Source organism: Schistocerca americana, chromosome 4 (assembly GCF_021461395.2).
Source record: "Schistocerca americana isolate TAMUIC-IGC-003095 chromosome 4, iqSchAmer2.1, whole genome shotgun sequence".
Taxonomy (NCBI): domain Eukaryota; kingdom Metazoa; phylum Arthropoda; class Insecta; order Orthoptera; family Acrididae; genus Schistocerca; species Schistocerca americana.
In genome coordinates this window covers 823,657,661-823,673,210 of record NC_060122.1, presented here as the reverse complement: position 1 = coordinate 823,673,210, position 15,550 = coordinate 823,657,661, and the positions used below count along the sequence as shown (strand labels likewise).

General features: G+C 43.8%; 1 protein-coding gene across 1 annotated transcript in view; it reads right to left on the bottom strand.

Moving 5' to 3' along the window:
* LOC124612275 (autophagy-related protein 2 homolog A) overlaps positions 1-15,550 on the bottom strand; it is a 492,429-nt gene that overhangs the window by 465,647 nt on the left and 11,232 nt on the right. Inside the window, exon 2 of the mRNA XM_047140377.1 lies at positions 5,329-5,497. Within this exon, the coding sequence (XP_046996333.1) occupies positions 5,329-5,497 (169 nt within the window). The remainder of the gene's footprint in view (positions 1-5,328; positions 5,498-15,550) is intronic.

Here is a 15,550-nt window from a genome sequence, read left to right as displayed (position 1 = left end):
GTAAAATTCTCGAGCTTTTGATGGCTATCTCCGCCATCGTCATCAGGCATAAAACTACTGACTGCTAGGGCTGGTATATGTTCCGCTTATGTAGCACAATTACAGCCATCAGTGTCAATCAGAGAGGGCAAAATGACATATGTGTGGAAGGTGAGTTAGGTAGCTCATAGCAGCTCTGGCTTGCTTTGAGACTGAATGGCACAGGTGTCACAAGGGGCCAGTGCTGTCACCTCCCTACAAGCACTGAGCATCCGATGTTGCTTCCTTTCAACATCCAAAGCCCGCTCCCACACCCTGCTCAGTGTGTACACCTGGTGTCTGTTAAAATTGTTGCTGTTCATCCTAATCTCAGCAGTCTCTCTTATAGTGGAATCCCAGTATGTTTACACTTGACCCAAGACTTGCGAGTTATCAAATTGTATTTTGTGTCCAATTTCCAAGCAATGCTCAGATGTGGCCAACTTGTCATGCTATCTTTGTTTAATATGCCTCCATGTCGTCTTACACAGGGTGCAGCATATCTCGTATCTTGGAGGCGCATCGAAAAACTGGTCTCAATCCATGTCTCTGCAGTACATGTCTTAATTTGCTGCTGGATCTTTTGGCCCAATAATATCCACCTGTAATCATCAAGTTGTTCACGTTCTATCAGCAATGCACTTCTTGTACTGCAACAGATATTATGAAATTGCGGGTGGCACAGCGATAGGCTCACCACTGTCTCCTGTATTCACGAATTTCTTCATGGAGCACTTTGAGGAGCATGCTCTGAACTCTGCAGTGTTGCATCCATCTTACATCCTAAGGTACATCGATGACACCTTCCTGATATGGCCTCACGGTGATAAAACAATGTAACAGTTTATCAGTCACATGAATGGTGTCCATCCCAAGTTAAATTTACCATTGAGGCAGAGAAGGATGGCAAGCTGCTATTCATAGATATTTTAGTTGAGTGGAAGGCAGGAGGCCAGCTTGGTCATTAGTGTACAGGGCACCAACGCACACTGATCAGTATTTGAATGATGATAGTTTCCACCGTCCTGTACAAAAGAAAGCAGACCTGAACACGTAACACACAGAGCAAAAGTTATTTCTAATGACAACCACCAACAGTCTGAACTGCAGCACTTGAGATACATGTTCAAAGAGAATGGTTATAGCAAAAAGAGATATTTCAAACACTTTCAGGTGCCACTGTAGAAGGATGTCTTGTGAATCATCAGAAGCAGCCATGCCAGAGGCTTTCCTGTCATGCTGTGGGGCAACGAGCAGCAAGTTAGGACATGTACTGCAGAGACATGCATTCAGACCAGTATTCTGTTCCACCCCCAAGATACGAGATATGCTGTGCACCGTTAAAGACAATATAGCTCTTTGTGTTTCCGGTATTTATGGTGGCCCTTGAAGTGTGGCAGCACCTATATAAGTCAGACAATTCACACAGTTGCAGAGCATTGCACCAAGCACAAAAGACATATTAAACAAAGGGAGCTTGACAAGTCGGCCATAGCTGAGCACTGCCTGGGAAAAGGACACAAAATACAGTTTGAAAACAAAAGAGTCTTGGCTCATGCATCAACACACTTTGATTCAATTATAAAAGAGGTGGCTAAGATTAGAATGAGCTGCAACAATTTTTAACAGAGACCAGGGGTATACACTGAGTAGGTCATGGGGGAGGGGGGGGGGGGGGGGGGGAGGGTGGACTTTGGATGTCGAAAGGAAGCAACGATGGATGCTAAATGCTTGTGGGGAGACAGGAGCAGCAGTTTCAGATGTGGTGCTGGCCCCTTGCACCACATGATGGTACTCAGGTCCACAGCAGGCCGGAGCCAGTCAGTAGTTTTACTCCTGACAACAATGGTCAAGATAGTCATCAAAATCTCAAGAATTTTATTCGAATTGATGCAGATTGAAAACTAAGAAGATTTTTTTTTATCCTTAGATGTGATACCCTGGAATGCTATGTTGGTTTCTTTCTTCTTCTTCTTCTTCTTCAATCACTATTAGTTTCACTTTGTTGTTCCCAGAGCATTAGCAGTACACAAAATTGTAATGCATTCTTTAGATGACTTGTATCCAGCAGCACGAACTTTGCTTTGAAACAAAGACTTCTGGTTGGTAGACATTACCAATACAGGCCACTTTCATCTCCATTATAAATATGGTCCGGTGTGAAATTCTCTTCTTCCACAAATTTCTGGAACTCTTCCAGGAAGGAATCAGCTGCCACAACATTTGAACTTAGCCGCTCTCCTTGCACAGTATTGTTGTTGTTTCTACTACTACTGCTGCTGCTGCTGCTACTACTATTACAGCTGCGGTCTTCAATCCAAAGACTGGTTTGATGCAGCTCTCCACACTACTCTATCCTGCGCAAGCCTCTTCATCTTTGAAAAATGACTGCGATCTACATACTTCTGAATCTGCTTACTGTTATTCATCTCTTGGTCTCCCCTAGGATTTTTACCCCCCACAATCCCCTCCAAGACAAAATTGGTGATCCCTTCATGTCTCAGAATGTGTCCTACCAACTGATTCCTTCTTCTAATCAGGTTGCACCATACATTTCTTTTATCGCCAATTACCCTCAGTACCTCTGCATTATTTATGTGATCTATCCATCTAATTTTTGGCATTCTTCTGTAGCACCACCACATTTCAAAAGCTTCCATTCTCTTCTTTTCTAAACTATTCATTGTCCAGGTTTCACATCCATACATGGCTATGCTTCATGCAAATACTTTCAGAAAATACACTCCTGGAAATTGAAATAAGAACACCGTGAATTCATTGTCCCAGGAAGGGGAAACTTTATTGACACATTCCTGGGGTCAGATACATCACATGATCACACTGACAGAACCACAGGCACATAGACACAGGCAACAGAGCATGCACAATGTCGGCACTAGTACAGTGTATATCCACCTTTCGCAGCAATGCAGGCTGCTATTCTCCCATGGAGACGATCGTAGAGATGCTGGATGTAGTCCTGTGGAACGGCTTGCCATGCCATTTCCACCTGGCGCCTCAGTTGGACCAGCGTTCGTGCTGGACGTGCAGACCGCGTGAGACGACGCTTCATCCAGTCCCAAACATGCTCAATGGGGGACAGATCCGGAGATCTTGCTGGCCAGGGTAGTTGACTTACACCTTCTAGAGCACGTTGGGTGGCACGGGATACATGCGGACGTGCATTGTCCTGTTGGAACAGCAAGTTCCCTTGCCGGTCTAGGAATGGTAGAACGATGGGTTCGGTGACGGTTTGGATGTACCGTGCACTATTCAGTGTCCCCTCGACGATCACCAGTGGTGTACGGCCAGTATAGGAGATCGCTCCCCACACCATGATGCCGGGTGTTGGCCCTGTGTGCCTCGGTCGTATGCAGTCCTGATTGTGGTGCTCACTTGCACGGCGCCAAACACGCATATGACCATCATTGGCACCAAGGCAGAAGCGACTCTCATTGCTGAAGACGACACTTCTCCATTCGTCCCTCCATTCACGCCTGTCGCGACACCACTGGAAGCGGGCTGCACGATGTTGGGGCGTGAGCGGAAGACGGCCTAACGGTGTGCGGGACCATAGCCCAGCTTCATGGAGACGGTTGCGAATGGTCCTCGCTGATACCCCAGGAGCAACAGTGTCCCTAATTTGCTGGGAAGTGGCGGTGCGGTCCCCTACGGCACTGCGTAGGATCCTACGGTCTTGGTGTGCATCCGTGTGTCGCTGCGGTCCGGTCCCAGGTCGACGGGCACGTGCACCTTCCGCCGACCACTGGCGACAACATCGATGTACTGTGGAGACCTCACGCCCCAGGTGTTGAGCAATTCGGCGGTACGTTCACCCGGCCTCCCGCATGCCCACTATACGCCCTCGCTCAAAGTCCGTCAACTGCACATACGGTTCACGTCCACGCTGTCGCGGCATGCTACCAGTGTTAAAGACTGCGATGGAGCTCCGTATGCCACGGCAAACTGGCTGACACTGACGGCGGCGGTGCACAAATGCTGCGCAGCTAGCGCCATTCGACGGCCAACACCGCGGTTCCTGGTGTGTCCGCTGTGCCGTGCGTGTGATCATTGCTTGTACAGCCCTCTCGCAGTGTCCGGAGCAAGTATGGTGGGTCTGACACACCGGTGTCAATGTGTTCTTTTTTCCATTTCCAGGAGTGTACTTCCTAACACTTAAACCTGTGTGTTGAAGTTAACAAATTTCTCTTCTTCAGAAATACTTTTCTTTGCATGGTTAGTTCGCAAACTTTGCCCCAGAAGTTTTGAATCCCATGACATTGGTTGAATCTGGTTAGCCATTCAAATGAGGCATTCAATTCTCCTTCTAAACCTAGAGTCTTAGAAAAAAAAATTAGCTATTTTGTCACACATTGTGCCTTAAACAATGACACTAGCTAATTTATTGCAAAAGGGCAGCATCTAATTCATCAAATGTAGATCTCATCACCATGCTTTTTAGTGCAAATGGTCCAGAACTAGAATCACATTTCCTGACCAAATCCTGTATTTTCTGCTTATTCTTTTTAATGTCCTGAAAAGTCTGCATTCCAGTACGCTAATCTACAATTAGTTTTGCAGCAGTTTCCCCCTCTCAAATCCTTCAATTAATTCTGATTTTTGTTTTAAAGTCAACACATGTTTCTTTAATTTCTCTGTTGTCTTACAAATTTCTTTTAACTTGCTTTGTTGACACTTACATGCTGATTAATATCAGAGACTGAGTTTGTTTTTGATTACACAGAACAGGCTGAGACTTTTACTCTGTTGTCCACAGCAGTCATTTAAACAATGTGCGTCACATGTCGGTTACTTACTGCTATCTGCCAGAGAAAAACATCGCACATATTGCTTTTAATGCACGAATAATCAGCAAAATGGATAATCCACACACTAATAATCGGCAGTAGACTGTATCTGACACAAATAGCTGAGACTTTTAATAGCATTGACTTAAAAGCTTAACTTTCATACCACCTAGGAACAATAAACTTTAATAAGTGACACAGATTTCAACTTGATACCTCTACCCGTTCCTGACAGATCCTACAAAGGTTCTGTTTTTACCAGTTGAGGTACAGAACTCTAAAAGTAATTGTGATATCTCTATTATACACACTTTTGTTACTCATTAAAGCAGCAAATGTCATTGGCATGTGACCTGGAAAAAAACTGAACTACTTTCATACATCACTAACAGGCAAAGGAAATTTTATTTGTGTACATAACATTCTGCACTTGAGATTACAGTAAGCAGATCACAAAAACAAATAATAAGCTTCAATAACTTTTAGAAACTATTCCATTTACCAGAATCAGCACGCTGTTTTGGCTGAATTGTCAGAACCAAGCCAGAAACTTCTACGTAGCTTGAACTGCTGAGAAGTGATGACCATGGGATTGAAACAGACATTTGCTCCACAAAGCCATCAACAAATTCAACTGGGAGGTTCTGCTGCTCTCCCAGTTCATTGAGTGCCTAGAAAACAAGGATGTAATTCACAGTCATAAAGATATAAGAATGTTATGTGGTAATTTTGTGTGACAGCCAATAAGCAAATGAAAGCAGAAACTAATCTCTCGTCTCTCTCCTCCACCTCTTATTAAAAGTAGACAAAAAAGCAATATTATATAATTAATTAACAAGGCCAAATACATTAAAGTACTCAAAAATGAGAAGAAAGGGCAGAATTGCTGACATAACTGTGAATGATTCATAGCATTCAATCAGCAGCTGATAAAGCAGTAGATCACAGCTACAAGCTTAATCCTTTGCAGTTGCACACTCATTTATAGAAACCTTCAGCAAAAATGAGTTACTATTTGCTCCATAGGTTTTACTTATTCAAATTTAAATTTATTATCCTTCCCAGTAGTCCTTCATAAAGGGAGCAACGTGGCATGTATATTAACTGATTTAGATTAGATCAGATTGATGGGTTTAAGGAACCTACTTACCAGTTCATCAACCTCTCCATCCTTACAGCATCAAATCAGTACAATTCTTTTATAAGAAACGAGATGTTAAAAGAAGATTACCACTAGGATATTCATCCGGTATGGAAGAAGCGGAAGGAAGTATGAAACCAGCTACAAGGGAAATGTAACATACCGTAAGACAGAGGAAGTAAGCCAATTGGAAACAGCAAGAGGCCATCTGGAGCATGTAATAAAATGGGAGCAGTAAATAAGGTATGTAGCTGATTAACATTGAGTGTAATGAGTGAGCTACCATTAGTGTTTTCCTTATTGTTTTAAAAGTGGTGCACTCTATTAAAGTGTGTGTCACTGACAGAGAGACAGCACAATTGCAGGAAGGTGGAGTGCACTCATGAGGAGTCTGCAGAGAACTGTGGATTCTCTAGTAAACATTCTGCCTGCAGGCATCCATGAAGCTGCAGAATCTTTTGTGGTGTGTAGCATGTTAGTGCTAGTTACAGCGAACCACTCCTCTGTGAGTCAGGGTCGAATTCTGGTCTCCTTGGCCAATGGCCAAATGATCTGCTCGTTCATTTCTTGAGATTCCAACATGGCTAGGGATCCAGAGAAATATGACTGACAGTTTGATGTTTTGGGGCTAACAGAAAATGAATGGTCAGGTCTAAGGGGTGTCGGCAGGCGTAGCAGCAAATTATGGTTTGTACACAGCTCAGAAAATCACTGTGAATTAGAAAAGACTCATGTGAGCAGATTTGGACGTATGTAAGAGCCAATATAATGACTACTAACTGAGCAGTAAATACACTACATCCCTGTGGTAGACTGTGTTGTTCATTGTCACGTGTATATGAGTGACAGCACAGCCCATTTGGTCTTTGATACATGATCCATATGCATAAATCAATTCTGAACTCTAATTCATTCACCATCAAACGAAACAGTCATTGTAGAATACACAGATCTAGCATACCTTTTGGATGAAGGATAGAGCCAGATGAATTAGTTGGCAAGGGTCAGTCCACCGGGGTGTTTGTGAGAGGTTTCAGAAAGGTTATAAACGGTTAAGAGAAAATGGATACAAGATGGGCTGATATCGAGGCAGCAGATCGAGGGTGTTATTGTAGTGGTAATGACATTTTATCTGGGAAGAGAATATGTTTATTTTGATGGTCATTGATACTATATAAATGGACAGCATAGTTAGTTACAGTTGGGCTCATCAAATTTGTGAGTGAGTTATCCCCAATTCTGTCAGGAGACTAATTATGGGCAAGTACAACAGGTGCCAGTTGCGAGTCTGATCCCACAGAGATGTACTGTCTCTAAAAGACTTAGGACCAATGGGGCTGATAACCCATATGCCAGGATACCAAAATACAAGCAAGATAGTACTAGAACCTTATAAAGTGGAAAAGGGTGGTGTGATTGGTGCCTCAAGAAATGTTGCTGATGCAGCATTGTGCACTGAGACTTGTCATGCAGTTCTGTTTCAGATGGTGTGTATGAGGCAACCGTGCTAACTTAGCACAGCAAGTCAGTCATACAAAGTCGTATATTTCTCCTACCATTAGTAATCCATTATGCATTTTTGCATCGCTGAACTGTCCACCCACAACCAGACTTTCTTTGCAAAATTCATTCTGTAAAGAAAGTGCGGGTGTGGGTGGACAGTTCAGCTATGCAGAAGTACATTACTCATGTTTTGAAAGCAGTGAATCTAAATGGATGAGGTCCCAAAACTGGGCTTGCTTTATGGCACTCTGAAATTGACATTCTACAATACTTAGGTTTGGAGAACTGTAATAGATGCAGAAGTCATCAATAGAAAAGGGAAGTGAGACTATATGGCCATTAACTGATAGTAGGAAAAGTGTTACATTCAGAGTGAAACCATTTGGGGCCCCATTCTCTTGTGTTTGGGGAAGACTGTGAGACCCACATCTACTTGAACATGGAGGAGCTGATGAAATTAAAAATTTTAGATAAAAACCAAGATGTCACCTCTTAAGCCCCACCTATACTGAGTAGTAAAAAAAGGTGCTGCCATGAAAATTAGGTGGTTGTTGGTAGACACATCCTCATGAAAACAACACTGAAATATAGATAGAAGTTCCTAGTCCACATGACCAAATAAGTTGTCTGTTCACCATGTGCCCAAATTATTCCCTTAAAACATTTGCCCAACTTATTCTCTTAAAACAAACAGGTTGATTGTCTACTGTGTGAGCATTCAGTCTCACTTTAAACCTGGGATAACTATGCTTTCACCCTCATGTACAGTATGATTAAAAAGTGCATAATTATGACATTTTTATTCTAGAGGTAAATATATAGAATCTGATCATGTATGCAATTAGGGGCTTGGTGCAGTTCATGGCATTGTGCCCAAGAACTTAGGACATCATTAGTTGTATGGGTCATTGTATGCTTCTGAGGAGTGAGAATCAAAATACAGGCAAATACTCTCTGCTCATCTTTTATGGAGGTGGATGGTGAGAAGGTTACTTTCAGATGCTAAAGGTTACTTTCAGATGCTAAGACTTGGGCAAGGTGCATTACAAGTTGTTCAGCAACAATGGCAATGTCACAGATTGAATCACACCATCCTGATACGTGCATGACTGGTGACTATAACTGCAGCACAGTTTGTCCCATGCTTCAGGGGATACTGTATGGGACACAACACTTTGGAAATATTTCTAAAACACCCCTGCTTGCATTTTTTAATTAGGTAGTGGGCCCGGGCTTAGAGTCTTTTGAAGGTGATAAGTGTCTCTCTGAATGGATGTCATTTCTGTTGCCAGAGTGCTCTTCTGCAATTTTTAACAGCTGCAGCTATTCTATGATTGCAACATGGTACAGGTTACTAACAGTGAGTGTGGTTGTGCACCCACGTATGCTGCCACCAAAACCACAGACCTCATATCTGGCACTGAAACGAGAGAGCGCTCGCTTCGCTGCTATCGAGCCACACATTAAGAGGTTGCCCTGCCCTGCCCTTTCTTGTACTGGTTGTGCTCAGTGAATGTTCTGCTTTCTGACAAGGACTCTTCCACGATTTTGCAGTAACGAACCTTTGCCCCTTACTAAACTCAGCCTGGACTGTTCTTTCCTCTATTTCAGTGTTCATGTGCCCATATAATTTTGGTGCTAAGTCTCTGCTGTTGTATATCCTGTGCACTTCGCTGTTTTTGACAACAGGGTGTTTTCATATTATCATGTGTTCTACAAGCACAACGGATCAAATGTTGGTTCAGTTGGTACAGCAGCAGCAGCACCAACTTGAACAGTAACAACAGGTAGACTTGCTCCATCAGATGCTGAGTGTCGTGGTCCTTCTGCAACCGACCTCGGCACATCCACCTGCACCCGCAGCTTTTCTCATAGTTCCAAGAGGTGCAGGAAGACTCGGACTCATGCGTGCAGCATTCCCCAGCATTTCAAGTAGTGGACTCGACTTTGCAAAAATCATTTTTCTTGCCTCGAATTGTGCCTGAAACATTTCAGTCGATTCAGAAATTTGCTCCATTAACGGACCCTGTAGCACTGTCATTTTCTCAAATGTGGGAGTCGCTCAGTGTTCATTACCTTAAGCAAATTGTGGCTTCCTGTACGGAGTTCCAGCAGCGAAAATAGAAGCCTGGTCAATCCTATGAAGCATGGGTAGCCAACCTCCTGGGTTTTAAGTTGTAAGTCCAGATTTATTTGTGCTCATTGTAAACAGTCCTTTGGTGACACTCTGATATGCCACACAGTCGACTGTTCTGTTTTGATCAGAGAGGCACACAGGGAGATGTTGCATTTAGACATTCCTACATTCGAGAACATCGTGGCTATTACTCAGGACTTTAAAGTGAGACAGTCTGCAAATGAACAAACACAGTGGCAGTATGTTCAGTTTCACAGCAAAGGCTTTGTTAACTAAAATCCATGTCATATTTATCTTGTTTGGACTGCTCAAAATCAGACTGTGGCTTTTCCTGATGCAGATTCCTCGCATCCTGATTGTTTCTGGGCACACATTTATAGTCATTGCCTCCTATGGCAGGCAAGGTGCATGGCCATGTGGCATCTGTCTGTTGTGGCTGCCCACACAGCTAGGCTTTGGACGAGATGTGGAGTACTGGAGGGTCATACTGTCTCCCCAATGCACAGCTGGGAGCTTTATATGCCCAATACGATTTATATTATGCTGCAAATTCAGCAACAACCATCCTGCTCCCAGGTTGACACCAGCACCTCTGCATTTCTCATGAATCTTGAAACGTACCATCACTTGGGTCACCTTTCTCTTTCCTCTGCCAGTCATCATTTGGTCAGCTACGGCAATCAGCCAATTCCTGTTCAAGGCCAGTTTACAATCGACGTTTAGTACCAGCATGTCACAAGGGAGATCACGTTTTTGGCCGTCAACAGTGTGACGTCTGAAAACATTTCTGGATTCAATGCATTCACAGTTTTTTGGAGTTAAAATTGGAGATACTGTGCACCTCATTTCTGACTCCATTCCATTCCAGGCATTGGATGACCTATGCCGCAAGTTTGGATCTCTGTGTGTCAGAAGATATGTCCGGCGGATTCAAGAAGGTTTTGTGCACACTCCCAGTAAGTCTACCAACAGAGCCAGTTGAGAACTTGGAATACCCCAACCAACTGTATGGAAATTTCTGGGACAGCATTTGCTGTACAAGCCCTACCGATTACAACTTAAGCAGGCTCTCAACCCCAATGGCAAAGAGAAGCATCTCGCATTTTGTGGTTATGTACTAGGAAATTTGGAGGATGACGCATTTCTACAGTGTGTAATTTTTAGCAATGAAGCGATGTCAATAGACAGAATGTTCGCATATGGGGTTTGGGAAATCCACATTCACCATTGCAACATGAAAGAGACTCACCGAAGATCAATGTGTTCTTTGCCGCATCCCATACAAAGGTTTGTGGACCATTTTTCTTTGCGGAAAGAACTGCAATGGGAATCATGTACCTGAACATGTTGGCATAATGGCTGTTCCCTCAAGTTATGGAAGATTCCCAGGATGGAACTCCACCCCATTGGCATCATGATGTACGAGGCTTTTTGAATGACTCCGTTTCTCAGCAATGTATTGGTCGCAGGGGTCTTGAGGACCTGGCTCTGCACTTCTGGTCACAGAGATCTCCTGATCTCACACCCTACAACTATTTCTTATGGGGTTACATGAAAGAAGCCGTTTACATCCCGCCTTTATCAACCACACTGAATGACCTGCGGAACTGGATCACTGCTGTGGTGCACTCGGAAGCTGCAGATATGCTGTCGCATGTGTGGGACGAATTTGGCTACCACGTCAATGTTTGCCGTGCACCCAACAGTGACACACTGAACATTTATAACATTTCTAATTATTAAATAATTATTACAAACTAATTAATTACAAATTATTAAATTTATTAAATTGCTACCAAACATTATGAGGCTTTCTCTTTTAAGTGGTATAAAGCTTATTCATTTTGGATTTGTACTTGAATGAATACGGAGTTTTGAAAATGGGTCCATCATTTAAAATAATCCTGTATAATGTGAACAGCAACGGTGCTATCACACTTCCCTGTCGTACTCCAGATACTACCTTTACATCTGTCAATTTTGTTCCATTAAGGGTGACGTGTTGAGTTCTATCTGCAAGAAAGTCTTCAGTGCTATCGCAAGTCTGCTCTGATACTTCATAAGCTCGTATTTTTTTCATTAAACAGCAATGTGGGACAGCGTCAAATGCTTACTGAAATCCAGGAACATGGCATCAACCTGAGCGCCGCTGTCCGCCACTTTGTGGGTCTCATGGAGGAACAGAGCGAGCCACGTTTCACAAGATACCTGTTTGTGAAATCCATATTGGTTTTTATAGAGGAGATGTTCATTTTCCAAAAACATCATAATTCTTGAGAATAAAACATGTTCCATAATTCTACAACAGATTGATGTCAACGATATAGGTCTATAATTGTGTGGATCTGTCTTACGGCCTTTCTTAAAAATAGGAATGACCTGTGCTTTTTTGCAGTCATTAGGCACCTTTCATTGCTCAAGAGATATATGATAAATTATTGCTAGAAGTGGAGCAAGTTCTTGCACATAATCTTTATAAAAACTTATAGGTATCTCATCTGGTCCCAAATCCTTTTCCCTACTAAGCGACTGTAGCTGCTTTTCAATTCTGGGATTGGTTATTTCAATATCTGTCATTTCGATGTTCTTATGACAACTGAAAGGAGGGACAGTGTTACGATCTTCCACAGTGAAACAACTTTGAAAGACCGAATTCAATATTTCGGCCTTCGCTCTGTTATCTTCCATTTCAGCGCTGATGTGGTCGCTGAGAGAATGAATAGATGATTTTGGCCCACTTACTGATTTTACATAATGCTTCTCTCATTGCTCTCCTTATGCTCATTTTCACTTCAGCAGCATGAGCACTCCCACCATTTTCCAGAACAGTTGTTGCAAGATGTCTCTTGCTGTGCAAGCTGTCTTGATCAGATTTTTGTGATGGGTTACTCATAGCAGGATTATTTTGCTAGCCTTTGGGTTCTGTTCACTAACTTGCAAGTGCAATCTGCAAATATCAATGAATTTTTTCTGACAGAAATTTAATATTTGGGCCACCTCCTGTTGGAGGACAGGATCAAACCTACACTACATGATAAAATAGTGATTGTTAACCAACCTAAACTGCAGAAATTGAATCATTTTCTTCCAAACTTCTACTTAATGTGGCAGATATCAGTCATCCATTGAACAAGTTTGCATAAAAAGGTGTATATCAGTCATCCATTGAACAAGTTTGCATAAAAAGGTGTTCCTTTCATTAGGTCTGTGGACTGCTGCAGAGCTTTTGCCACATAATGCTGCCACTAAAGACATCACTGTGCCTCAGTACTTTTACACCAGGTAAATTGCTCGTTCTCGCAATGCACACTTCCCAATAAGTGTGTTGGGTGGTTCTGGCTCACAGATATACTGACAGCTCAGAACAATCTATCGCGTACACCTCCAAAATGTCGACAGCCACTCAATGCAATTATTCTCGGATAGAAAAAGGAAGCTTAAGCCACCATAAACACAGTCAGGAAGTTCCACATTTTCATCTATCACAACAAATTCCATCTCATCACTGACGATACACCAATTGTAACACTCTTAGGACCCCATTCGCGACTTTTCCATAGAACAGTGCAACGACTCCAGAGTTGGACTTTATTTTTGAGTACATATCACGATGAGATGCATTATAGATCGAGGACTCAGGATGGTAATGGGGACGCATTGTCATGCTTGCCCAGGTGACCCAACCTGGCCTTCAACAAACCTGAGGCTGTCTGTTTTCAGATCAATGTTCACTTGGAGCATGCTGTGAATAGGTTTCTGGTAATGACCCACCACGTAGAGCAGGTCACCTGGCTGTGCTCTGACAGATTGTTGATTTTGTATACAGTGGTTGGCCCAGCAACTGCCCATCAAGAGTCTGGTCCTTCTCCTCCATTGGTTGGTGGTAGTCAGAACACGTTCCTCCTTAGCACCGACTTGGGTGACCCCATGCTGTCATCCTTCCAGTCCTGCAGGCTTGCATCTAAGCTCTCCCACACCGAGGCTATTGGGTATGATTTGCATGGAGATCCTCATGCTGTACTTCACCTACTGGTCTGGTATTGACTAAGAAGATTGTCTGTGGGCGACAATGTGCCAAGCAGTATGCAGTACTGCCAAGAACGTTTACTCCATGGCCAACACTGAGTCAGCCGTCAGACTGCATCCACATTAAACATGTGAGGCCCTTAGGTAATTTTACGCAATTGTAGGTGATCAACACATTGTCCAATTGCCCATATATACCGCACATGCACTCCACCACCATGGAAGATACCACGCAGGCTCTCACCCAGGTCTTCAAAAATGGCCAGCAGTGGTATTATCCACCTCACGTCCACACTGTTTCACCTGCAATCAAATGGGGAGGCAGAACATACGGTATGCATCTTTTAGACACAGTTGAAAATGTGCTAGGCGGACTCATCAGTTTCACAGCACCTACCAGACCACACTACTGCATGGAAGAAGCCTGGCAGACGTCCTCCACACTCAGCAGCCCGGGACTCGGGTGCATCTGATTTGCCCAGTGCCGTGGCCCAAGCTGCACTCGCGCACAATGCAATATGCCACGGATGCCCCTGTCTCCGCGCATACTTTTGGTTCGTGTCCTGGATGGATGCCAGTGATGATACATGTGACGCACGGTTCGTGAACATACAGCGTTGACGCTGCAGAGGTGTCATTCTTCAGCCTTCAGATACAACTGTACCCTCAGTGCACCTGCAGCAACAGCTGATGGCTTTGGGGAGTCTGTCTGCAATGTCTCTTCCATCCAGGGGCTGAATGCCACAGAGGCACCACCACTTGAGGAGCTGTTGGGAGCCAATAACGTTGACGTGTGGCCACTGGATGCACAGAGGCTGCAGGTGACATTTTACAGTGGTTCCCTAGATATACCCTCCAGCAGGAGTACCAAGCGGCCCTTCCCCCCTCGTCGTCACCCCTGACAGCGCATTTTCAATGCCATCCACATGCGGAGTGAACAGTCATCCCCAGCTTGCCACTGTCCAGGTAACGTTTTGCCATATGCCCCGTTGGGCCAGAGACAATGATGGTCCAGCCCTACCATGACGACTTCTCAAAGGCTACCAATGGAGGTGGAGGCCTCCTTGGCCACACCTGTCCATCATCAGCAGAAGCCATGCCTGTTTGCCCCCCCCCCCTCTTCTTCTGCTGACAACTGCAGCACCGGATCCCCAAAAGGGGGGTTGGGATGTGGCCGTACACCCATGTAAACCTCCATCGCAGCTGAGAGACCGAAATGAGAGTGCCTGGGTTACTTGCAGCTGGTGCCATCACCAGCTGCAGGGTTTGCCGCATGGCAACAGCCTCACATCGACTGTACAACTCACTCCCCCTTGCATCAGTTGTGTTCAGTGAAGGTTCAACTTGCTGACTCAGACAGCTTCAAGATTTTGTTATAACAAACTATTTTCCTCTATTTAAATGTTTTCATGTATGTGTAATTTTGGTGTTAAGTCACTGCTGTTGTACATTTCTGTTTACTTGGTTGTTGTAATAAAGCTGAAGATTCTAAAGTGGGATCCTGGGGACTTGATTCTGCTACATTTAATATTGCAGTAGTGGTATGTTGGAGGATAATGTCACTCCATCCTTTGGAGTGGAGTTCAGGATTTGAAGAAACGGTGAAACTATCTCAATTGGCATTATTGAAGTTCAAAAGTGGTTGGTGTTCTAATGTGTACTGATGTGACAAGGAATCAATGTTTGAAAAATGGTCACTGTCACTTAAAATAATGCACTTCCTTGTAAATGAACAGGACAGAGCTGGAGCAACACGCTGACAGATCGATAGCCAAGAAGGTGTCATATGCTGAGCTAAAATGAGTGAGAGGCCCAGAGTAAACACAATGATTAAAACTGAAAAATACCTGCTCCTGTATATCTCCTCACTGAGAAATTTTAGAGCTGCTCCACAAGGATTGTGGTCATTAAAATCAC